Raw genomic sequence first — 25,830 nt, 5'->3', positions numbered from 1 at the left:
GTAAGTATCAGCAGTTTTTAAATATTATAAAGTTTGTTCTTAGTAAGAAACTGAAATAGTTCTTTGTTGGAAAAACTTGTCTTTTGGACTTGTCCTCCTTCAGTCTAAGCCACTGAGCATTGTACTGATTCTGGTAGCTTACTAAGTTCCCAATAATACTGCTATCATCAATTCAGAATGAGCAGAATGTACAGAGGGAGAAATGAGACTTATCAATTATAATGAATAAATATTTTTGATGAGTGAGTGACATTTCTGTTATCTTTCAAACTTTAACAAATAGTTTTTGGTGAGCATTGCCAAACTTTTATGTGTGCAGAAAATTTATACCAAATAAATACAGGGTTGTGCTATCAGAAGCACAGATACCAGTGTCGCAGAACTACTAACTGTGGTATGTAACCTATCATTTAGTTCAGTTCTGTGCCAGATAGCTAATGTGAAACCATTTTTAAAAAAAGGCTCCCTAGGCAATTCTGGCAATTGCATGCTAATAAGCCTAATTTCAGTATCCAGCAAATTGGTTGAAACTGTAGTAAAGAATAGAATTATTGAACACATAGATGAACACGATTTGTTGGGGACGTGTCAACATGGCTTTTGTAAAGGGAAATCATGTCTCCCCAATCTATTAGAATTCTCTGAGAGAATTCTTTGATTCTTTCTTTCAACAAACATGAGAACAAGGGTGATCCAGTGGATATAGTTTACTTGGATTTTCAGGAAATCTTTGAGAAGGTCCCTCACCAAAGGCTCTTAAGCAAAGTAAGCATTCGTGGGATAGGAGGGAAGGTTCTCTCATGGATCCATAACTGATTAAAAGACAAGAAACAAAGCGTAGGAATAAACGGTCAGTTCTGAAAGTGGAGAGAGGTAAATAGTAGTGTTCACCAGGGATCTGCAGTGGGACCAGTGGTGTTCAACGTATTCAATAAACGATATGGAAAAAGGGTAAACAGGTGGCAAAATTTGCAGACGATACAGAATTATGCAAGTTAGTTAAATCCAAAGCAGACTGAGAAGAGTTACAAAGAGAACTCACAAAACTGGGTGATTGCACTTCATCTGTCATTTTGTTTTCCAGTGTTGATAAATGCAAAGTAGTGCACGATGAAAAACATAATCGCAATTATGCATATAAAATGATGGGATCTAAATTAGCTTTTACCGCTCAAGAAAGAGATCTTGTAGTTATTGTGGATAGTTCTCTGAAAACATCTGCTCAATGCGCAGTGGCAGTCAAAAAAGCTAACATAATGTTAGAACCCATTAGGAAAAGGATAGCTAATAAGACAGAAAATATCATAATGCCACTGTGTAAATCCTTGGTACACCCAAACCTTGAACACTGTGTGTAGTTCTGGTCACCCCATCTCAAAAACCATATATTGGAGTTGGAAAAGGTATAGTGAATGGAAACAGAAATGATGAAGGTTATGGAACAGCTTCCATGTGAGGAGAGATTAAAAAGACTAGGATTTTTCAGTCTCAAAAAGAGTCGACTAAGAGGGGATATGATAGAGGTCTGTAAAGTTGTGAATGATGCGAAAAAGTGAATAAGGAAGTGTTATTTACTCCTTCATATAACACAAGAAATAGGGGTTACTGAGTGAAATTAATAGGCCTCAGTTTTAAAACAAAAGAAGGTACTTCTTCACACAGCACATATAGTCAGCCTGTGGAACTCATTGCCAAGGAATGTTGTGAAGGCCAAAAATATAACTGGGTTCAAAAATATAAAATGAGCAAAGCAGATTCTGCCAGAGACTTCCTTTGGGACTTTGGGCAAGTCACTTAATGGCTGTTTTCCCCCTATATGTACTGTGGGGATAATATTTTCCTACTTCACATGAGTATTTTTAGTATAAGTTCATTAATACTTACAAGGAACTCAGATACTGTGGTGATGCAGGCTATGTAAATAATTGTACATTCTGTCGAAAAATAAAATAGCATATTTACAGTTCCTATCATTTCTATCAAATAGAGCAAGCATTGTACAATGAAGAACGTTGGGTTTTTTTGTTGTTTTTTTTCCCCTCTATCATAAAGAAGGTCTCTTGCCTACTGTTCAGACTACCTCAGGATTGGCTGTCATTCTCTTTACTAAGACTATGTTTGATCCTGTTGAAAAGTTACCTTGTTTGGTAAGTATGCTTCTTCTCTTAAACTAAAACTATATACATTTACTACTAACAATTACTAGGTACTTTCTATTTGTAATTAATAAGATTGGCATTCATTGATTTTGCTTTTGCAGGTCAGTGACTTGCTTCTCCGCTCAGTGAAATGTGCTAGTGTACCAGAGTGGTTTGTGAGCAGCTGTGATTGCCTCTGTACTGAAGAGCTCTCTGATTCAGTCCTCCTCTTCCTTTGTCATGGAGCGCTGGCCATGTTAGAGTGGAAGAATGGCAGTATGGGTGAAAATGGAGAGAAATTACTCTTAGATATTGCGTTGGTTTTGTTATCTTTGGCTTCACGGTAGGTTTGGTTTTTTAATGCTGTTTTATTAACTGTTTTTCTGACCTCTTACATGTTCATTTCTGTTGTTGAAACCATGCCGACTAAAAATGGCCTGCAGTCTATGTCCTTTTCTGAAGTTGGAAATTTAATTACTCTTGTCCAAGTTTTGCCACCTTTTAATACCTTATTCTGAGTAATCCTAATTATATCAATTCTAAAATAAATAAAATATTTGTATATTTCATTGCCTAGATCGGGGTGGGCAAACTTTGGCCTGAGTGCCACATTGGGGTTGTGAAATGGTATGGAAGGCCAGGTAGGGAAGGCTGTGCCTCCCCAAACAGCCTGCCCCTCCCATCCGCCCCCTCCCACTTCCTGCCCCCTGGCTGTTCCCCTCAGAACCTCTGACCCATCTAACCCTCCCGCTCCTTGTCCCCTGATTGCCGCCTCCTGGGACCCCTTGCCCCTGACTGCCCCTGGGACTCCCCCATCCACTCCTCCACCCCTTTTGGAATGTGGCCCTGCGAACATGGGCAGAGGACTCAGGAGGAGGAGGGGCAGCCGTGCTGCGGGAGAGAAGCGGCGGTTTCCCCTTCAAAGCGCCACTTCTCTCCGGCTGGCTGTGCAGCTGCCCGATGCTCCTCCTGAGTCCTCTGTCTGCATTCCCCGTGCTCCCGCCACCCACACTGCCCGCCTGCTCCCCTGCCCCTGCAGTGCAGCCCGTTCCCCCCCATGAGGAGTGCCCCAGTCCTGAGCTGCCTGCCTATTGTTGTGGGGGGCTGTGCCAGGGCACCCTGTGTTCACCTCTGAGCTGTGCTGCCTGGCTGGAGTCATTCACGCCACGGCGCAGCCGACATGGTGAGCTGAGGCTGCGGGAGAGGGAGGATGGCAGGGGAGGGGCTGGGGGCTCAGGGGCTGGGTAGGACAGACCTGCAGGCCGCTGTAGTTTGCCCATCTCTGGCCTAGATGTATTTGCAATTTTCCACTGTTTCCTAAATGCGGAAATACATAATTTTTCTTTTAATTTCAGTAGGACTAGTGTTGGAGTAAGGGATTAGTCTGCGTGAGAAAGTGTGGCAGACTCAGTCTTTATGTAATAACGTGTATCTTATTTGCTAGATTTCATCTTTTCTGCAAAAGATTTTTGTTTTCCTACAGAATAAAAGGAGTGGAACTCTTAAAATGTGATGAATTATGTGGATACAAGCTTTGAGTACTTGATGACCTTTTAAAATTGTCATCCCTATTAAAATGTAGATTAAAATATATTCTATATCCAGCTCCGTCCTCTCTACCTAAGGAGCCAAAGAGGTGGTTACTGTTTTTTACATTATGTCATTACTATACTGTTTAATTTTTAATTTTCTTGTAACAAAGAAAACATTTATCCTTTTATTTTTAAAATAGATGTAAAGTAATTATGTGAAAAATAGTAAAGCTGTTCAGATATCAACAAATACTCAGTTCTTTATGGGGTTAATCCAAATAGCCAGTCAGTACTATTTTTAAATTAAGACTACACCTCTACCCCTATATAACACTGTCCTCGGGAGCCAAAAAATCTTACCATGTTATAGGTGAAACCATGTTATATCAAACTTGCTTTGATCTGCTGATCTGTGCAGATTTCCCCCCCTGCTCCCGGAGCACTGCTTTACCACATTGTATCCAAATTCGTGTTATATCGGGTCGCATTATATCGGGGTAGGGGTGTATTTGTCAAGACTATTTGTCAGGGAATTCTAGCAGTGATAATAATCCATGGTAAAGAAGACAGAGCGGTTTATTGCAGTGTTTCTCAACAACTGGTGCTTGAACCAGCACCGGTCCCTGAGATCTCCCTAGCACAATTTAGGTAGGCAGCAAACAAGTCCCTGGTATCAAAAAGGTTGAGAAACACTGGAATTTGAGTTTTGATCCTGCCACTGACTCAGTCTGACTTGTCATTTAACTTCTCAAACTCAGTTTTCCCACCTACAATGTGTGGTCATTGTTTCCTTACTTGCCTAAGGGGAAGGCGGAGGAAGATGTTATGAATTAATGTTTTTAGTGCTTTAAATATGTAAAACAATATTTAATAAGTAATACTGAGTGGATAATAACAAATGGGAATACTGCAGATTTTTTCTTTCTTTCTTCTTTTAAAGATTAAAAGAATCCAATATGGCAGTATCCTTATCTAGAATCTTAGCTATTTGGACTAATTCAGCTTTGGATGTCCTTGAATCAAGCTCCCAAAATCTAAAGAGCAGTCTTAATGGAAACTCCAACACAACTGGGAAACTGCTGGAATATGTATATACGCATTGGGAACATCCTTTGGATGCTGTTAGACACCAGGCCAAGTTGATATTCAAGAATATCCTGCGGATACACCAAGCCACGCTTAAAGGATCTGTTGTAAAATCAGACCCTTTCTTTTCAATGTTGACAGAGAGCTTGCTAAGTTTAGAATGGCACGTTAAAGGGAAATATGCTTCACTTGGCTGTCTGGTGGAGAGTGTGGGGGTTGAAAATATTTTAACAGTGGACAGAACAATTCCAGCGCAAATCTTGGATGTAATGGGTGATCAGTCTCTTGCACCTTATGCAAGTGATCTTTTGGAAACCATGTTTATAAATCACAAGAGTCACCTAATATCTGCATTTCAAAAAAACATCTGGATTAACCACTGGCATGACACATGGGTATCTCCTCTTCTTTTAATATTGTGTGAAGGAAATCCTGACCAAACTACTTATGTAATAGATTACTATTTACCAAAACTGCTGAAATGTAGCCCTGACAGTCTGAGCTACATGATTAAAATTCTTCAGGCTTCAGCTGATGCTAATATTGGTAAGAAAATAAACTTAATATTTATAGTTCAGATGTTTAGATAAGCTGCAGCAATTGTAGAGAGATGATATCTGATTTTGTTTTTGTCTTAGAAGTAATAAGTGGGAGAGGCAGGGTGAGAAATGGCAAGCTTTCCTTAATTGCTCTCAGCATAGCTGAGAGGAATTTACAGTGATGGCTGAGTGGATATATAAGAGCTTCTCCACTTTAAGTTATGTGTTTACACCCTCACCATAAAGCCAAAATGTACTCTAGCTTTACCTGTATTTTTTTTTTAAATTAAGCCTGCCTAATAGATTCCTTATTTGTCAGTTTTTAGTTATAAAATGCATGAGAGTTTCTGCAGTATTTCTGTATATTTTGTCCATATTTCTTATAAACACTTGCACACAACAAGTATAGAGGAAACAAATCAGTAAGCTTTGTAGTTCTCTTTTTAATAAAGTATTGTTACAATGGGCTGTGACTAAAAGGTTAATGGTACTGTTGTAGCTACATGGTTTGGTGGTGGTTCTCAGAGTGGTTTTGTGAACTGCTGCTGTTGGCTCTCTCAGCCGTTTCTGGTGGTACTTGGAATAAGGAGTGGGGGACCTGATTGGATCCAGGAGAAGATCCTTCTCTTAGGATGTCACCCATAGACTAGAAAGGTGGGGGATGCCTGAAATAGAGTATTGACATTCCAACCAGTAATATATTAATAAAACAGAAATTATTAATTCTTTCTTTAGGCTCTTGCAATACAAGAGGTGCTCTTGGAGCCTTGATGGCATGCCTGAGAACAGCTAGAGCTCATGGACATTTACAGTTTAGAGAGATCATGAGGGATGGTCTGCTATCAATTGGATGTGTAAAGCAAGGTTTAGTTCATCAGCATAATCAGGTAGATGAAGAAGGTTATTTTTGTGCTTTAAAGTGTGAAGACTTGGTTAGCCTTACAATGTTTTATTTCAGTATCATTATACAAACTTTCTGTCTCAAGTGTTTATTCCAGGTAAAAACAAAAAAAGTCTGTAGTTCACTTTGAAATGTTTTGTAGGTTCGCATTGATGCTTTAGGTTTGCTTTGTGAAACTCATCGGAGCACAGAAATCTTGACTATGGAGGAGATGCAGCTAATTCAGTTTTTTATTACATACAATTTGAACAGCCAGTCTCCTGCAGTGAGGCAGCAGATTTGTTCCCTACTAAAAAAGGTAATCGGCAAGAATAAACAATATGTAGTAAGGCCCAGATATTTATGATTTTTATGCTGTTTAGAACCAAGTCTCTTAGCATGTTATAAAAAGGAGACTATTTGTGATCCCGTAATGCTTAAAAGCTCTAGTTGTGGATCAGGCCCCATTGTGCTAGGTACTATACAAATCCAGAACAAAAAGATGAGCCCTGCCTGTGTGAGCTTGCAATCTAAATACAAGGTAATAGGGAGTAGGGAGAGTACAAGAAAACAATGAGACAGTATTCGTCAACATTTTAGTCAGTGGTATCAGTGCATTAGTGGTCTTACTTTTGTACCATGATGCCTACAAAAAACTTGATGAAGAGTTTTGAGGAGGATTATGCGGTGTATTTGAAGATGTTTATGGAGAGCTCCTCTCAAGCATGAGGGGCAGCATGGGAGAAATCAATAAAGGTGCTTGTTTGGAAATTTAACAAGTGGATGGTAGAGACTGATATCATTATCCAATTAGAGACGGAAATTGACATTTCGATTAGTGAATGAGAAGTAGGTGGAGTGAGGTTAGGCTGTGAAGGAACTGAAGAAAAGCAGCTTTTCCTCAAGATAGGGGAGGGGCGCCAGTGGAAGGATTCAAAGAAGGGTGATGTGGTCAAAGCAATGGGCTAGGAGAATGATCTTTGTAGCAGTATTCTGAATGGATATGAGCAGAGCAAGATTGCATTTGTCAAGGGATGTTGTGGTAATTGAGACATGAGATGAAGGAGAGTTTTATCTGAGTGGATGGATAGAAAAAGTTAAAACTGAGAGGGATTATGCCGAAATAATCTGCAAGATGTAGACATAACGGGGATGTGAAGAGCTAGAGAAAGAACTGCATTGAAGAAGACACCCAGGTTACAGACTGAATGACCAGCACATTGGTAGTGGTGTGCACAGGGGTGAGAAAATTGGGCATGAAGGAGAGAGGTGGGCTTCAGGGCAAAGATTAAGAGCACTGTTTTTGTCATGGTCAGTTTAAGCTGATGGCTAGACATCCATGGGGAGATGTCAGAGACAGGCTGAGATTTTAGTTTGGAAAGAGAAGACTGGTCTAAAATAGAAAAATTAATCTGTGAGTTGTCAGCATAGGGAAGTTAGTTTAATTTGTGTTTGCAAATGAGACTACTTGGAGATTAAGCTGTTGAGGGAGAAGAGACAGGGACCAAGTACAAAGCCCTGTGGAACCCACTTAGAAAGCTGGAGAGGGGGTGAAGGAGCATCCTCTGAAAGGTGTGCTAGAGGAATAAGTAGAGAAGTAAGAGGAGAAACAGGAAAGGACAGAGTCATGAAATTCAAGAGAAGACAAGATTTTGAGGAGAGCCTGGTTGACCATGTTGAAGTTGGCTGACAGGTCAAGGAGGATGAGGACAGAGTGCTGGTTCTGAGCTTTGGCAAGGAAGAGGATAGTAGAGAATTTGGCAAGGGCAGCGTCAGAGGAGTGCAAGGGGCCGAAGCTGAATTGGAGTGGGTCTAGCATGGAATTGGAGGAGAGGAATCCAGATGATGATTGTAGACTGCATGCTCAGTGAGTTTAGTGTTGAAAGGGAGATGGAGTGGTAGTTGGAGAGGCAAGTGGGGTTAAAGATGGGAGAGACTAAAACATGCTAGTATTGTCAGGGAAAGAAAGAACCAGAGGAGGATGACAAGTAAAGGAGAAGAGTAAGGTAGGGGATAAGAGTGGACTTGAGAGCAATCAGGAGATGGGGTTGGATCAGGTCACTGGAGCTAGTGAAAAGGCTAGAGGAGGACAGGAAATACGAAACTTCTGTGCATATGATGTGGGAGAAGGAAGAGGGAGTTGTAAGGATGCAGGTGCTGAAGGGAATGAAATATAAAGAAGTGGCTGTGAACTTTTTACAGAGTGGGCATTCCAGAGACAGCAAGAGAAGAGGAGGAGGGGAATGGGCATGAGGTTAGGAATGGTGGCAGGGATGGAGGAAGTGGATGTGTAATCTAGATTTGTGCTAGCAGGAGAAGGGGGCATATCAGAGTGGAGAGGGGAGGATCAAGGAATGATGTCAGTAGTGTGGTTGTTACATGGTGCATGAACTTGTATGCTTTTTGAAACTATAAGTAACTAAACCTGAAACCTATGCCCAAATGTTTTTGTTTAAATCTCCTATTCATATACTTCAGTGTGTGTCTGATCAACTATGTTTTGTTTGTGTTTTAAAAGTTGTTCTGCAGAATACAAGAAAGTTCCCAGGTACTTTATAAACTGGAGCAAAGTAAAACCAAACAAGAGTTAATTAAAGAATCAGCTAAATGGGGTCATTTTGCAACTTTACAGCAGTATAAAGTAAGTATAGGAGCTTTTGCAACAAGTATAATAATAATAATACTTTGCATTTTTATAGCACTTGATAAGCATTAACTACTAATCCACATAACACAGTCAGGAAAATGAAAATGAAGGATATCCAGCTGCCTACCTGGAGGGCTCTTCTCAATTTCACTTAAGTGAAATTGAGAAGAACCTTCTAGGCTGGGCAGTTGAGAAACCAAAAAAAATTCAGTTTGGCTTTTCCACAGTGGAATTTTTTATGAAATCTTTTCCTGGTTGGGGGCAAAAACACTTTTTGAAAGCACTACTCTTTCTGTCTGTCTGTCTGTCTTTCTTTCGGTCTTCCTTTCTTTCTTCCCTCTCAGCTCTAATTTTTTGCCCGCTGTGTTTGGATACATAACTATATGGGTGTCATCTTGTATCAGATTTCTCAGTACGTTTTTGTTAATGTGCGTAACATACAAACTGTACTCAGCACATGCCTTTTGTAATCTTCAGGATTTCATGTCATCTATATGTGACAAACTTTTTGAAGCTCTGTTTCCTGGCTCATCCCATCCAACCAGGTTTTCTTCATTAACTATTCTGGGATCAATAGCAGAAATATTTTCTGCTGCAGAAGGTGAGGTGTTTGACTTTCATAGTGGGGCAACGGTAGAGTTAAAAAACGGACTTGCTTACAACAGTGCCCTGGTTAACTGGGTACTCAATTTCTGTGTTAGTTTTGCAAAATTGACACTTCAGGTGCAATTTGCTATATTGTTGCTTCTTTAAATAAAATGAAAGTGTCAATAAAATAAGAAAATTCTGATTTTGGAATAAGTGTAAATTAAAGGATGATAAATGCAGTTTTCAGAAACGATGGGGAATTGAACATGCTGCAGTTAAAATAACAAGACCATAAAAATTGTTAAATTTGTAAAGACTCAGATGATACTGGGTTCTCTGAGTACTGCACACTAAAATGGGGAATGTTTTTTTAATTAGGTGATTGCTCATGTTCTGGTGCTGATAAAGTATTGAGACATTCTTTCTTTCAGTATCAAGACTATTCGATCATTCCAAAGTATTCATAATAGGAGCCTGTTTTGAAGTGTTTATAATAAGTAAATTCTGTGTTTACGTTGTATGACCAACTTAAAAATAAAATGGTTTGTAAAAATTATATAGAAAAAGCTAAGTATTTGAGCAAGAGAGTAGAATGACTAATGAATTCAGAAACTAGACAATGTTTTTAGAGTGGACTATATTAAAAATTTAGCTAAGTGATCTTATATGTAGGAGTAAAAGTGTGCTATTCAAAACAGTATGCACTTTTGAGTCTGTTGCTTCATTCCTGTTAATGCCAAGTAGTCAGTCATGGGTAGTCAGCCCCAAAAATCATGTTTTTGGTTTTTTTTTAAGAAAAAATGTTTTTAATTCTTTTTATTATCTTCTGGGTTTTGAGCTTTTAGAGCTCAGTCTGGTCAGATTTTCAGTCTTCTCTCCAAAGCCGTAACAGCTAGAAACTTTTTTTTTTTAAACGAAAGCTGAGTTTCTCACCTAATAACATGGCTAGAGCTTTAAGGAAAGCTAACTTGATGAGAGTTGGCAACTGTGAGCTTTGAGAATATTAGATATTTTTTTTTAATGTGGGAAGTACCTTTTGTATTCTGGGGCTTGCTTTCTATATTACAAATATATTTTTTTAAACAACACATACTGATTTGTAGGCAGTGATAGGAAAACTCTTTATATTGAGATAATGCATTACTCTGTTTAGATTAACACGGTCTTAGAACTTGTCTTCATTGTGGGGTGATGCACACTATGGTGATTTCTGAAGCACACTAATGTAGATCCTGTGATGCGTTGGATCACAGAAACCCCCTTGGGGCTGCCAACTGATGTGCCAAGACTACTTTCACAGACTGGATGCCTTCCTAGTCTGGGCACAGTCCTTTCCCCAGTCCAGCCCTTGTTTCAGCTCAGGTGGTAGCCAGGGGATTTCTCATGATGGCTGCCCCCTTTGTTCTGTTCCACCCATGTATATATATCTTTTGTATAAGGCGGGAATCCTTTGTTCCTCTCTGGGTTCCCACCCCCTCCTTATCAATGGAAAAGCACCAGGTTAAAGATGGATTCCAGTTCAGGTGACATAATCACATGTTACTGTCAGACTTCATTACCCACTTGCCAGCACAGATGTATACAGAAAGACTTACAAGTAAAACAGCCATCTGCAGTCAATTGTCCTGGTTAATGGGAGCTATCAAGATTTCAGACCTCCATTAATGGCCTACACTTTGCATAATTACAATAGGCTGTCTGAGTTGTATTTTGTATTTCTAGTTTCTGATACAAGAGTGATACTTTATACATATGACCACACTCAGTAGATTATAAGCTTTGTAATGATACATTACAAGAGACCTTTTGCATGAAGCATATTTTAGTTGCATTATGTTCACACTTATCATCTTACTTTCATAAAATCATATAGAGTGCAACATCACAGATCCTGCTGGCTCACATCAAACGTTTAACTAGGGAACATTGAGTGCGCACCAGGAGGGTCTATATAGACCAATTCATGCTCAACAAATTAGTGTGTGTTAGAAATCAAACTCCCGTAGTATGCATTATCCCACTCTGTAGACAAGCCCTTCAGGTTTGCAGTAGTTCCATTAAGTAAAAGTGGAATACAAATTCTTGTTGTTTGATGATAACAAAGCATAATGACATCGGTTTCTTTGAACAGGTCATACGCAAGCAGTCTTTCAGTTGGCTCAAGAGATTGATCCTACTCGTGTTCAAATGTTAATCCAGTGTTTTGCCAGCACTTTTGAGGAAGTAAAAGTTTTAGCATTTGAACTTCTTATGAAACTACATGATAGGTTAGATTTACAGGTATGACACAATTTTAGTTTAAAGATACGGAATCCCTAAAAATCATACTTCCCGTTTTAATTGTTTTATCAAGAACACAGACCACACATCAAATGGAGAAGATCAGAATATGATGGTCATTTTCACAGTAGCACATGAAGAAAATGTTTTTGATCTGATATCCTTTTTTGCCTCATTGGTTGGGAGAATAGGAGCAAAATTTAGTGGGGAAGGGAAAGGAACCTTAAGAAAATGACTTGTGGCTGCATGACCTTGTACAGTGATTGTATCATATCTCATAAATTAAGGAGGGGGCAGGCCAAGTCACTACTTAGAAAGTATTAGTGATATGGATGGCTTAATAGGTGCCAGTTTTCAGTCTCCAGCATGTTTGAGGCACTGTTGTTGAAGGGGCTGTCTTCCTGAAGAGGCGTAAAACCCGAGGAACAAACCACTTCTGGTCATTAAAGATCCTGTGGCATGCTCTGATCGAATAGGGTTAGTGACCTGAATGTTCTAGCAAAGTTCCAAGTTGGGTGGGTATCTAAATTCTCCCATTAATATCAGTTGAAAAAAGATACTTTCTGCTTTTAAATACTGTGTTGCTATGTGTTAAGCTGCTTCTGCCTTCACCCTTGAGGTGTTTCATTTTAGTGGTGGATGAAGTGAACACAGTATATGCTTTGCCCATCACTAGGTAAGGAATCCCAGGAAGGAAGGCACTAAAGAGTGAAAAGTATTGACTATCCGTGCCCTTTTGAAGGGTATTGCTGAGGCATTTGACTGACCTATTGTTGTACCTTAGAACATTCAGCTCTTCGTCTCTCTCCCTTACACTGGTTCTTTGTGGCTGGTTTTAAATTTATTTTTCAAGCTGTTGCCTCTATTGTCTGCAAATTGTCCCCTGATTAATCTGATTCTGGTTTATTTAATTCTTGCCATTTATTACCCTGAAAAAGCTTGATTTAGAAAGTATAAACAAATCAGTGGGCAGCTGCTCTTTGTTTTTGATTGTTTTTTGTGTGTGCTGCACAGTATATGCCGTGCTCTTTTATAATAAACTGCATAGGCTTTTCCTGTGTAAAGTCTGTTACCAGTTAAAATGCAGAAGAACATGTTTTGTTTTCATAATGTTTTGAAGTGTCTGAGCACTGCTTTGTATATGAAGAGTCTTATTTTCAATAGATCTGTAGGTATGCATTGCTGAATGTTAGAAAGTGTGCTTATGCAAATCCTTGTCTTGACATATGGTAGGTAGTTGGTATACAAAAGAGATACCTGTGAGAAAATGCACTCCAGTGAAGTCACTGAAAATCAGACCCAAAAGAGTTTGAATTAAAATAATTAACACTGTTGATACGCAAACTGAAGAAAAATGTATGTTGAAAATTACTGAACCTGTACTTTTTTATTTCAGGATTCTGAAAATCTACATCTCTTATTTCAGGCAGCCCTGGATCTTAGCATAAGTACCAAACCCTATGACTGTGTTACTGCCTCATATTTGCTGAATTTTTTAATACATCATAAAGGGCTACTGAATATCTGCTTAAAAAATCAACAGGTTGCACATACATTTCAGATAGATGAGGATATGTCTGCAAGCACTGTGGAAAAGAACACTTTAGCTGGTTAGTTCTGAGGAATGGAAACTTTTTGGATTTGTTTGTTTAGAAGCCTCCATCTTTTTTTCTTGCTGGCTATTGTTATGGGCATTCCGGAAAGAATAAATTACCTAAACTTTTATGAAATTAGGTTAGATTTAAGCATTATACTCGGTATAAATAGAACAGTTTGAGAGCTGATAGTCCTTGCAGGTCAATTCAGTGATGGTAACCTGTCCTAACCCCTACCCCAGCCATGTACTGTAGGACAGAAAACTGGCCTTGCCCTCCTGTGCTAGATGTTGCCCTATAATTCTCCACTGCCTATGCTTTATTCATACTGAAATCTTGGGCTTTCTTCTTAACAAACTGCTCTTGGCCCCTCATTGTCTTTATTTGTTTGTTTATTTATAATTTGTAGAAGGCATGTTTCTTGCTTTAAAAAAGAAAAGTACTAAGATTGGGAAGTCATGAATTCTGTAGAATCGCCTATATTCTCAGGCCAAATTTTTAAACCTGGCATCTCAAAAGCACCTTAAGTAATGTTTTGACTCCTGTAGTAAGAGCCCTGATATTTTTTCAGTGGTGGCAAGCACCAGCAGCTCCTGCTGAAGTCCTACTGAATTCCTAATGGCCTGTGGTTGCCCCTGTAACTATAAAAGACAGATACAAAGCAAGGGCCTGATCTTTTTCTTGCTCTGTGCTTCAGAATTTTTCTTACCCATCTTCTTATAGAGCAAGGGTGTTACACTCATTCTCTGCAGAGGGCTGAATTCTATTTACATATGGCCTTGAGTTAAAACTTCGGATCGACATTCTCTCCTCCATCCACACTGTATTCCACACTGATATCAATGAGCAGTTTACACAGATATCAATGGTAGAGTATATCCTTTATGCAGTAAATAAGCTTTTATTTATTTACGCTTTACCATTGCTCTGCATTGCTCAGTGTGAAAATATGCTCACTTTTAGGCTTCATGGCTATTTCTGCCATTTTTGTCTTTTTCTTTTCACGGTCTCTTCCGCTGTTTTTCCTTTGTTTTCTTTCCTGCAGCAACTCTTAATTGCCTGCCCATGACCTGTGTCAGCTTAAGACTTAACCTCTTCAGCATTCCACTGCTAAAATAAGCAATAAAATAATATTTACATTTAAAATGCCTTTAGGCTTTAGAATTAACAGCCCCCACCCCAAGAGTAATTAGGCAAGGGAGTTCATTCCTTTGAATCATTGTTTCAAGTGATCTGCAACCTCAGACACACATCACTGTGTTGGGTACATTCCATTCACATTTGGAAGGTGTTCATTGCAGCTATGAGGGCTAGAAATCTTTTTAAACAAAAGCTTAGATTTTGCACAATCAGCCTACCTATGTTGTGTGAGCCCCACAAATGCATCCTATAGGCTGGATCCAGGCACAAACACTATCCATCTGTCTGTCTTAGATACTGAAGTATCTGAGTACCTCAGTCTTTTAAAGTATTTTTGACACCTGTGATTTAGGGCTTGTCTACACTATCACGTTTTGTTGATCAAACACTGAGCAGAGCAATCAGGGCAGGCACTGTGGGATACTGGCTAAAGCCAGTTCTGTCGACAAAACAATTAGCAGTGTCTACACTGGCTCTTTGTTGACAATAAAGGAAGGTGAAAAGACAAAAGTCTCTTGTGGTATGGAAGCATTTTGTCGCTAAAACTGGGCCTTTTTTGTGACAAAAGTCCCATTGTAGTGTGTACGCTCTTGCTGTTTTGTCACCAAAAGGCAGATTTTGGCAACAAAAGGCAGTTTTTGGCAACAAAACTTAGCAGTGTAGACAGGGCCTCTATATAGATACCTTTGTCCTAGAGCAGGGATCGGCAACCTTTCAGAAGTGGTGTGCCGAGTCTTCATTTATTCACTCTAAGGTTTGTGTGCCAGTAATTCATTTTAATGTTTTTTAGAAGGTCTCTTTCTATAAGTCTATAATATATAACTAAATGATTGTTGTATGTAAAGTAAATAAGTTTTTAAAAATGTTCAAGAAGCTTCATTTAAAATTAAATTAAAATGCAGAGCCCCCCGGACCAGTGGCCAGGACTTGGGCAGTATGAGTTCCACTGAAAATCAGCTTGTGTGCTGCCTTCGGCATGTGTGCCATAAGTTGCCTACCTCTGTCCTAGAGTATGGAGAGGGGTGATGATGCTCTCCAGTGCAGTATTTTGGGTTCCAACCTGGTGGTTATCTTTCAGCACCACCCCAATATAAATGTTGTAGTAAGGAAGGGAAAGGCGCTAAAGAGGCTAAGTATGACTGAAAATCACTTGTCTTACTTAGTGCCGGAATAAGGATTTATGTGGCTGACTGGAGGCATCCAAGTTTGAATGTTCTGCCAAAGTGGTTGTTATTTAACTAACCCTTCTTTAAGAGCAAATTCTGCCTGCTAATATGTGTATGTTACTTCCATTTACTTCAATGTGAGCTGTGTGATTGTGTCTGAAGATAGTGTTTGATAGTGTTAGTCTTTACAGAAAATAGTCTACTTACGCTAAGATTGCAAATTGATAGCTTATTGTTGGACACTGAGTGAATGAAAAATGTGGATGATGTGTTGGGGGAAGAACCTGAAGGACAGTGACAAGTTTAAAGAGAACAATTACTGTGCATTTTACATAAATTGTCTTGCTGGCAAGCTTAATCTATATATGTATTTAAAATTATTTTCTTTTTCTGTGTGATACTTTTTATTCTAGTAATCAAATATTTGTTATCAAACCTCGAGCGAGAAATATTCCAAGCTGAAAAGTCTCTGCTGCAAGCAGCAGCTTCGTTCCCAATGTACGGGAGAGTACATTGTATAACTGGAACTTTGCAGCAGTTACCTTTAAAGTAAGTAAAACATACTGCTGTGTGTAGTGATAAATCAGTAGTGAGGTTGACTCAGCCTTTCCCAAGAACATTAAAGAATACCATCTAATTCACAGTAAGATCAGCAGTGTATAGTCCTAATGCAGTGGTTCTCAAACTTTTGTACTGGTGACCCCTTTCACATAGCAAGCCTCTGAGTGTGACATCCCTCTCCCCAATAAATTAAAAACACTTTTTAATGTATTTAACACCATTATAAATGCTGGAGGCAAAGTGGTGTCTGGGGTGGGGGCTCACAGCATGTGACCACCTATGTAATAACCTCATGAACTCCTGAGGGGTCCCGACCCCCAGTTTGAGAATCTCTGCCCTAATGCCTGGATTCTTTACTGTTTAGGGTTTGTTTTTTTTTAGTAGGAGCTGACTTCACAATTTTGATTTATGGAACATCTTATTTAAAATTAATTGTATAATAAAGTGCAGATGTTATTTTTATTTCAATTATTTATTGAAGTTTTGAATATATAATTCCTTTTTTGTATTTTCTTAAAGTAACTTGACCTTGGTGACTGAATGGAGGCAGATGGTTACAAAGCTTATTTTAATGTCATACAGACTTTCATCTGTAGTATCTCCTATTGTCCAGAGTTCATCGCCAGAGGGACTTATTCCAATGGATAATGATTCAGGTAAATGAAATCCATTTTAGCAATAGTTGAGATTGCTAGCGTTTTATTTAACATAATTTGAATGCTTGTAAGTCCAAAGTTATGAATGGTTACAAACAGTTTTTAATCAAAGGTCTGTAATATATTTATAATTGACAAAGTACTTTAAAAATCGTATATTAGCATATAAAATCCTTCCTGGAAGACACAGTATGTATTGGGACTGGTCCAACTAGACTACTCTGTCAGACTCTTTCAGTAAGTACCTGCAGCCCACCAATTTTGAGCTCCCCTTGTCCTTAGCCCCTAACCCTAGTGGCCAGCATCCTGATTCATCTTCCCTATCATCTACCATCCTTCTGAGTCCCAGAGACAAGTGAATAAGTTTGTTACCACTTTAAGGTAGGCTGAGTTAGGACATAAATCCATTCCTCAGATGCCAGCAGTTGCACACCCCTGCCAGATATACAAAGCTATTGGTGGAGGCTTTGAGTTAGCATCTGCCTTTCCACATGGCCCCACAAAACTAATGCTGCCCCTGGTAGGGAACTCTAAGCAATGTAGACTGTAAAGCCTGGGCCAAATCTTGCTGAATTTATGTATGTGAAGTACTCCTGTTGTCATCAACCAGGTTACTTTTTTGCAGTTCTTATTTGTGCCAGGGCTGAGCTCCGATACTTGTAGGAATGGCAATTCATAGCCCTGGCAACTCTGGGCTTGCTGTATTAGTTATGAATGTAAAAAAAATTGCTTGAGCTCTCGTACATTATTACTTGAGCCCTCGCACCTCTTTCATTACAAATTATGCACTGCTTTTTTGAGTATTGTGAGCAGCACTACCTGTGTGCAATTTTTGTTAAAGTTGAGTTTAGTTATACATGTCAGATATTGTAAAATAACAATGAACAGTAACTTCTTTTGTTTTAAAAGTTCTTGGATATGTAAAGACTTTTTCCTTTGAGGTGTTTTATTTTAAAATATCAGAATCTTAGCTAACTTGGATAAAGGACCTATTTTCTCACACTCTAGTTAGAAAGCATTCGTTTGAAGCATAAATATGACAAAGTGAGTGGAAGGAAGACTTTTCTTAACAAAGGCAGAACTGATTATTAGGGAGGTATTTGCTTTTTATTACTAACCAACTGTTTTCTAGTAATGTTCCTAAAAAAGGTCTATGTGTGTGTGTGGGGAGAGGGGGTTGTGAATGACAAATGTCAAAATGATGAATTATTAGCTTAAATATTCTCTTATTTATAACTTAGAAAGTGCAGGTCGGTTGCAGATGATCCTGCATGAGATACAGCCACGAGATACAAATGATTATTTCACTCAAGCAAAAATATTGAAAGAACACCACAGAGTAGACTTTGCAAAACTGACTGACGACGAGCCAGTTGAAAATGTTTGCACAGAAATTAGAGGTAATTCAGAAGCTGCTTTTTAAAATTAAATCAGGATTTTTTCCACAGAACAAGCGATTTTCTGTGGATGATCCAAGTTAGAAGTTATTTGGTATGTATAGTATTTCACTTTTAACAATAAATATGTCAGAAGCTAGTTTGTTTGTGAGCATGCTTTTAAAGGTTAATTCACTGTGTTTTCAGAAGATTGTGGTTAATCTCTCTTTTGGCTACAAGAGAAGATGAGTCATTTGCTGTTGGCCTAGTATCTATTGCCTTGTCTACACTGGCCAGATAATCTTTAACACCTTTATATCAAGCTAGGTTTAAACACAGCTTTTGCTTTGATCCTAGTATAGTTTCCCTGTGCAGCGTACACAAGGCCAGTAGGGAATTTATTAGTGCAATAAAGTCCAAATCATGAACTGACACAATAAAGATTCCATTATTAAAATAATAGGGGATGTTGTGTAATTAATCCACTGAGGCTGTATGAATTATAAACTTGTTTTCATACTTTTTTTAAAGTCTTTGTTCGTGGTGATACATAATAATACCTAAACTATAAAAAAGTTGTATTTTATACAGTTTTTAAAGTTAAAAACCTAAAACTTCCAACTGTCTGGACTCATTTATTTTCATTAGTTTAAAATAGTTATGGATGGAATGTGTTTTTTATTTCATGGAAACAGTACTGTAAATGGTGTTTTGGACTCCCTATTTATTGTAGTTTATGTGATGAACACTAGATGGAGCCATTGAGTTATAAACATTTATAGTTACAAAAGGTCTCATAAAACTTTTGAGTCCAGGCTAAAAACAAATAAGATGTGGTGAATGATAAATTTCTGACTGGTATTGAAGCTTAATTCCAAAACAAAGTAAAACACTATGTTTACTTTTCATCCCGAAGTTGTAGTTATATATGTGGTTTTATTGTCAATAGAATGGCTTCATTGACCAAAACAAAGGATATCTACCCTTTAAAATATCACACTGATTTTTTTTTTGTCGACTTGTATGCCAAGCACAGCAATGTAGTATAGGAATCTCAAGAATGGAAAATTTTGTTCATATTAAAATGATTTTTGTAAGAAGATTAAAGTTAGGAGCACTAATGATGAAACAAATTTCTATTAAAATGTATTTAACTGAGTTTTATGATATTGCACTTATTTTATTTTTAAGGTAAAGAAGGGCAAACATGTGATGTAACAGCTCAAATGGTACTAGTATGTTGCTGGAGAAGTATGAAGGAGATATCTTTGCTTTTAGGGATGCTGTGTAAACTTCTGCCTTTACAGACTGTGTCTGAATCTTCTGATGGGTTAATAACAGTAGAGCAGGTATGAAAGTACTTTCTGCTATAAAATCTTGCATTTCTGAAAGAGGTTTCTAAAAATTTCTGGAGGGGGAAAAGAATATGGAAAAGTTGCATCCATTATCTTGTTCTTTATTTTACATTGTTTATTTTTGCATGCCAATTTATTGAAAAATAATCAAAACTGTAGGAGTAAGAGGCGAGGAAAAAATAGTAACAAGTTATTAAATTGTACATAGTTGCTGGAATTAATATTCTGTTAACGAGCTCATGAGAGAGTCATTCTTGTTCAGTAGTGTTAGGGCCTTTACCAGGTGTATGCTGCAGCCATTAATATTCTGTCCAGTGTGGGGTGGTGTTGCACATATTAATTTGGAAATATGACTTTTACTCTATTTTCGTGAATTGAAGACTCAATGGATTGTCTTTTCTTCCATTTTGAAACATGGAAGTTCAGACTTAAGTTGAAAATGTTCTTTTCTTGGACTTCATACTCAGTAATTTTTGGGGGAGAATTATGTTGATTGTTTCTAAGTATCAAGTTCTGCATAGTATGGTTGATTAAAATCATAGACATTTTGTGAGTTGGTCCCTCTTTCAACTGTCTCTCCACCTCCCACCCCACCGTTTTTAAATTGAAAGACCACAAAAGCTAGCACACTGCCTGGGAATGTTCAAGAGGCTTGAGTTCTGTGTTTACTAGAAATTAGGTTACCGCAAGTATTTTATTTGGGAATATTTTGAATTTATTAGATTTCTGTTTTTAATTGATGATCTTTTTCCTTTCCATATGGTTTCAACAAAACCAGTTGCCAACATGGAAAACTGAAATATGTAGCACATACTTCATGTTTAATCTTTTTCAACTGAAAATAAATATTTAGTTTTTCTTAAGGTGTTACCACATTCTAGAACAAAATAAATAACAGTATAGTATGCTGATTATCTGATTTACTATGCTATCTCATGTGCAGTGCCTTAGAAATAATGCTAATATTTTTTTATTCACGTATTGTCTCCAGCTCATATGTTTGCATCTGGTTAGCAGCTGTGCTTGTACTGTTGCAAAGCTCTGGAGTTTAGATGAGAGAACAGCAATATGTCTCTACTGTTACATTTCTTAACCTGTTCCAAGTCAAACAGGAATTGGTGTCTTGGAGTTAGTCAACTCTGGAGCTGGCACCTCCATCTTCACTTGGAAATGCAGCAGCAATTAGTGCTTGCGTCATTAGTGTCTGTCAGGGTATTTAGACACATAACTCTGATTTTCATAGGTGGCTCTGCTTTCATGCTCCTCCCTGCTGGACAGAAGTCCCTACCCTCACCACAGGGCAGAAGCCCTGAGCTTTCCACACACCCCACACCCCCTAGTCTGGGAGGTGGAGAATAGGGGAGGAGGTGTGGGGGCTCTGTGAGCCGCAACTTCAACTGTAAAAGAGCTGCATGTGGCTCATGAGCCAGGGTTTTGGCCACCCTGTAGAGCAGGGGTATGCAACCTATGGCATGCATGTGGAAGGTGCCATGAGAGCTGATTTTCATTGACACTCATGCTGCCTGGCTCCTGGCCACCAGTCCGGGGGGCTCTGCATTTTAATTTAATTTTAAATGAAGCTTCTTAAACATTTTAAAAACCTTATTTACTTTACATACAACAATAGTTTATATTGTAGACTTATAGATAAGAGACCTAAAAAAAAAAATTAAAATGTATTACTGGCATATGAAACCTTAAATTAGAGTGAATAAATGAAGACTCGGCACACCACTTTTGAAAGGTTGCCGACCCCTGGACTATATGTAGTAAATAAAATTGTGTCTTGTAGCTAGAAAAATGAAACTGTTTCTTTAGTCTAAAAATAATTAATAAAGTTGTATACTGCCATAGTAGTATTTGGGAATTTTAACTTCAGAACTTGTATTATCCTGATTAATAGATTGTCTTCATGAAAACATCAAACTATTGAAATCCTTTAGTGGATATTCTGTTTGTGTGCATTTTTAGTGTAATAATGTTTGACTTATTTACATAATCTGTATAAACAGAAGAAAACATAACTGTAAGCTCTTTTTTATGTAGCAGCACCAGATTGTGGATTTAAACCACTGGCATCACTGGTCCAAAGTAAATGAAAATATTCCTGCTTACTTTTATAGGTTGTGGATCAGACATGTGATGCAATAGACATCCCAATGAGGAATTCTCACTCAGCGTTCTCCCTGGTGCACTGGGGCAATATGTGCTGTAATAGTAGCTCCATTGCGCTTGGAAAGGGTGCATACACTTCTCCCCACGTTGGGCCCAATGCTGCTGGCACATGCAGAGCAGAGATGGTTAATGTTCCTGCAGTCACACTAACGTGGAGCAATGATACCTACTCTTCCCAGTCTGGTGTGGTTGGCCCTGCACCATGGTACAAAGGGAAGAGGAAGTTTCCTTGCCCTGTCTGCCCCCATATTGAACTTCCACTGTTTCTTACTTTATTAGATAAACTGTATTTATTTCCTACATATTAGTTGTGGAATTAAAAAGCTGTCTTCATATTAAAGAAAATATGCATCTTTCAACAATATAGAATACAAATAAGCCATTTCACTTGTTTTCATGGAGGAAGCTGTTTGTGTTAATTGAATCTTGATATCCGTTTCCAGTAAGTTATATTATTTGATACCAAGTTCACGCCATTTAAATGGAAGTCCATTTGAAAACTCATGAAATCAAATTTAATAGCATTGCTCTAAGCCAGGTGTGTAAGACAGGCAGCTAATGGACTAACCACCTTGTATAGCACTACCAATCCTTTTCAGTTTTGATCTGTAATATTCCTTTTTTTCCAGTCCTGGGCCTTTCTTGAGTTTAGACTGCTAGTTGTGCAAAATCATCTGCGTGGTTTTGTGATGTGGAGAAATAGCAGTGGCAAACTGTGATGAGATCAGATTCTTCTCTCACCCATGTCAGGATTTGAACTTGGAAAGTGGTGCGTTGATGTAAGCACTAAAAGTACTCAGCACTTCAGTTGCTTAGCTTATCAGTTTCTGTATGAAGAGGGTTGGACTTTCACAGGCAGACTATAGGTCATATGGGAGTCATACCTTTGGGTGAGCAATGGTTATTGGCAGCCAGTCGTGGCTGTCCTGTGTCAGAGCATCTGCCACTGGCTAATTCCCAGTGCTTTTTTCAGGAGTTCTTTTTCAAGAACTGGCTAACTGAGTGTCTGTCTATAAAGGGGCAGTGTCAGGGAGATGCCACTCTTGACTGATCCATTCTCTGCAGCTGGCAGGGATAATGCTCTTTTTCTTCTAATTCATTATTAGCCCAGCTTCATTGGAGTAAGAAGTTAGATTCATATGGCATTCATTCAAAGCTCAGTGGCTGCTTCATACTGTGGCAGTCCTTGGGGCTATGGCTTTGGTCAGGGCTGGGAATGAAGTGGTCCTTGTAGGTTTAGGAAGTGTTAGGATGCTTTAAATTTGAGAATCAAAAAGTGAGGAGGCTGATGGCCTGGAGTGGCTGAGGTCTTAATCCTCCTTTCCTCTGCTGCCAGAACTGGTTGCTCTTGGGACATATCTTCAGGGTTCATAAAATTGCTAACACTTGGCCAAAAAAGGTAATTTTTGTCTTTGTGCTCATTGGTGTTTACCATTCACATATGAAACTGAAATACTAAGGCTTTAATTTTGCATTCTCTAACTAGTGGACTAGTGACTTCAGTGAGATTCTGCTAAATAGTAAAGGCTATGCCTGCTTGTAAGTACAGGTGTGTTTATATATAAAATATAAAAAATGTCAGTATCTGTATCTAGATGGCAGTGTTGCAACTCTTGCAGTCTTTTCATGAGTCTTTGAATGTTTGGTATTAAAATCCTAGAACATGCAGTCAAATTTCAGGTCCTCATGGTTATAGAGAAAATCTTGAAAATGTGAATCCTAAAGCTTGAAAAGCTAGAGGCAGAGAAAAAGAACTCCAAATGTATTTTTAAAATATCTTGATTTATGACTTTTCAACGTTTGGGATTGCCAATGCTGTGTTGTGAAAAACATTTCAGAAGGGGAGAGATTTACATCTGCCTCTGCTTGGAAAGCTAAAATCTTATATGTGCACTAAGATGATATTTGGATTAAAATCCACTCCAGGAGAGAGTTTAGCTCAAATATCTGCAAGTATTGATACCCGTTTCTTCCTGTATCTTAATATATGGATTTCATAATACATGATGAAAAAATATTTAGATTTCCTTTGACTGTAAAAGGGAAAATGTCTTCTGTTTGGTGCCAGCTTTTTACTTTACCAGAATTTGGATAAAATGCATTATGAAGCAGCACAAGTGGAAAACTATGTGCACCTGGCTTAAGTTTTGTGATAGTATCCTCTGCAGTTTATAAACTGCGTTACTTTTAGTTATCACTCAAAATGAGTAGGCATAATTTTGTTCCTGAGTTTGTCAGGTTAAACTTTTGTGTATCTGCATTAAAAATGTATAATCATCTTAGATTTGTCGCATGATTCAGTTATCTGCTTTTTGTGTGACTTTAGTAAACAGTCATCATGGAAACTCACTGAGAATAACAGGTAGTATTGACAAAATTTTCTGTTTTTTTCAGAATAAAATCCTGGCATTCTGAAGATGTACTGATGCTTACACACTTGATTTATTAATAGAATTATAGGACATGATGTCAGTGGCATTTATTCTCTGAAGACAACATTTCAGTGTATCTCACATTTTAAGTGTAGTTCTTGTTATACTAAGTAGTTAAATGGACAGTGTAGACTATTTTTCAAGTTTCTAAAAGGTTTCTAATGATCACAGATTGTAAAAAAGAAAGTATATTTTCTAACTAAATACAAAACTTTTCATTTGGCAATCTGTTTTTCTTTTGCTGTGAACAAAGCTACCCAATTTAAGAAGTAACATGTTTTGAGATGTGAGGGGCAGCTACTTAAAATATAATAGGAATCCTTTTCTCTTCTCAAATACCCTTCCAAATATTTATTTCCATTCATATTCTTCAGTGTACATTTGTCTCTGCCCTTTGCTAACATCCTGAGTAAAACAGCATGAGAGAATCTTGTCTGTAGCTCAGGAAATCAGTGACTCACATAGGTCATTATAGTCTTCTATAATTTGTTTTGCAGTTAATGACACTGCACTGTTGAGTACAAGAATTGAGTCTAGCATATTTTATACTAGTTTTCTTATGTTTAAAGTAAAATGCCTTTCACCACTTGCATTTTAGTTTTGTATTTTCCTTGCTTTGTTGATAACTATCTGTGACCTTTTTAACCTGAGGAAATATTGCTGTGTCTCAAATGAGAGGTATAGAGGCATAAGGTGGTACGGACACCGTTGGGGAACACTTGTTTGAAATTTCAGTCTCAAAGTATTTTGTGTAAATAAATGTACATAAATACGTAAATAAATGTCAAATCATGACTTGCATTTTTAATTTTTTTTTCTAGGTTAAAGGTATAGGAGACTACTTTAAACATCATCTTTTGCAGTCCAGGCATAGAGGGGCATTTGAATTAGCTTACACTGGCTTTGTGATGCTCACTGAAATACTCTCCAGGTAAAACCTACATATTCCTTATTTTAAATAAAACGGGTAACAGTTTTACAAACTATGGCCTTGATTCTGCAACTGACTGTGCAAACAACGCCTTGCACCTTTGTGGAGCTCGATTGATTTCAATGAGAATTTCTATAGCCACAGGTGTACACTGTTTGGAATTAGTTGCATGATATATGACTGTATGGACTGTTTTATTTTAGTTGTATCCAGGCACTCAGTTTGGAATGGTAAGAGTTAAATGGCTAGTTCTTACAAGAAAAATAAAACAACTCACCCTTTCCTTAATTTCTGTAGTGCTACCTACTGAAAAATTAATAGGAGCACATGGGAAAATTGGACTGAATCCCATGGATCCTGCAGTTTTTTAAATCTGACAATTAGTGGTAAAATTGCTATATTCAACAAGCACCTTTTATATTTTCCTTGAAATTCTTGTTAATTTTCATTGGATAAACTGTGTATTCTGACTTTTGGAAAATTACCTGAAAATGATTTTTCCCTGTAATTTTATTTTTATACTTTCCTATGAGAACGAAACCAACTGAATTGCCTCTGTGTTTTGGTAGGGGTGGATTTTCCATTATGTGCTTAGAGAATAATTTCATATGATAGTGAAGTGCTTGCAATGCTGCTTTGAGACCTAGGGAAGGGGGTAAGTAGGGACAGTATTGAGTTTTTAATGAGACAAACCAAAATGCAAAATCTCCCTTAATGACTATGCTTTTCTGAGCAGCAAAGTTGACAAAAGCC

General features: G+C 38.0%; 1 protein-coding gene across 12 annotated transcripts in view; it reads left to right on the top strand.

Annotated features, from left to right (window-relative positions):
- THADA (THADA armadillo repeat containing) overlaps positions 1-25,830 on the top strand; it is a 358,450-nt gene that overhangs the window by 18,207 nt on the left and 314,413 nt on the right. For 9 of the 12 annotated variants that reach the window (XR_012655623.1, XR_012655624.1, XM_032775058.2 and 6 more), the window contains exons 9-22: positions 2,053-2,147; positions 2,261-2,481; positions 4,611-5,302; positions 6,031-6,182; positions 6,339-6,494; positions 8,694-8,816; positions 9,300-9,423; positions 11,542-11,690; positions 13,087-13,300; positions 16,005-16,140; positions 16,672-16,808; positions 18,050-18,208; positions 19,376-19,533; positions 24,968-25,077. Coding sequence is in view for 10 of the 12 variants with exons in the window: in XM_032775058.2 (XP_032630949.1) it covers positions 2,053-2,147; positions 2,261-2,481; positions 4,611-5,302; positions 6,031-6,182; positions 6,339-6,494; positions 8,694-8,816; positions 9,300-9,423; positions 11,542-11,690; positions 13,087-13,300; positions 16,005-16,140; positions 16,672-16,808; positions 18,050-18,208; positions 19,376-19,533; positions 24,968-25,077 (2,626 nt within the window). In the remaining 2 variants the exon portion in view is untranslated. The remainder of the gene's footprint in view (positions 1-2,052; positions 2,148-2,260; positions 2,482-4,610; positions 5,303-6,030; positions 6,183-6,338; positions 6,495-8,693; positions 8,817-9,299; positions 9,424-11,541; positions 11,691-13,086; positions 13,301-16,004; positions 16,141-16,671; positions 16,809-18,049; positions 18,209-19,375; positions 19,534-24,967; positions 25,078-25,830) is intronic. The other 3 variants (XM_075064366.1, XM_032775072.2, XM_032775064.2) reach the window with 2 other exon arrangements.

The sequence above is a fragment of the Chelonoidis abingdonii genome, chromosome 3 (assembly GCF_003597395.2).
Source record: "Chelonoidis abingdonii isolate Lonesome George chromosome 3, CheloAbing_2.0, whole genome shotgun sequence".
NCBI classification, from domain to species: domain Eukaryota; kingdom Metazoa; phylum Chordata; order Testudines; family Testudinidae; genus Chelonoidis; species Chelonoidis abingdonii.
The sequence above is the reverse complement of the archived record's forward strand: the minus strand, read 5'-3'. Positions and strand labels throughout refer to the sequence as shown.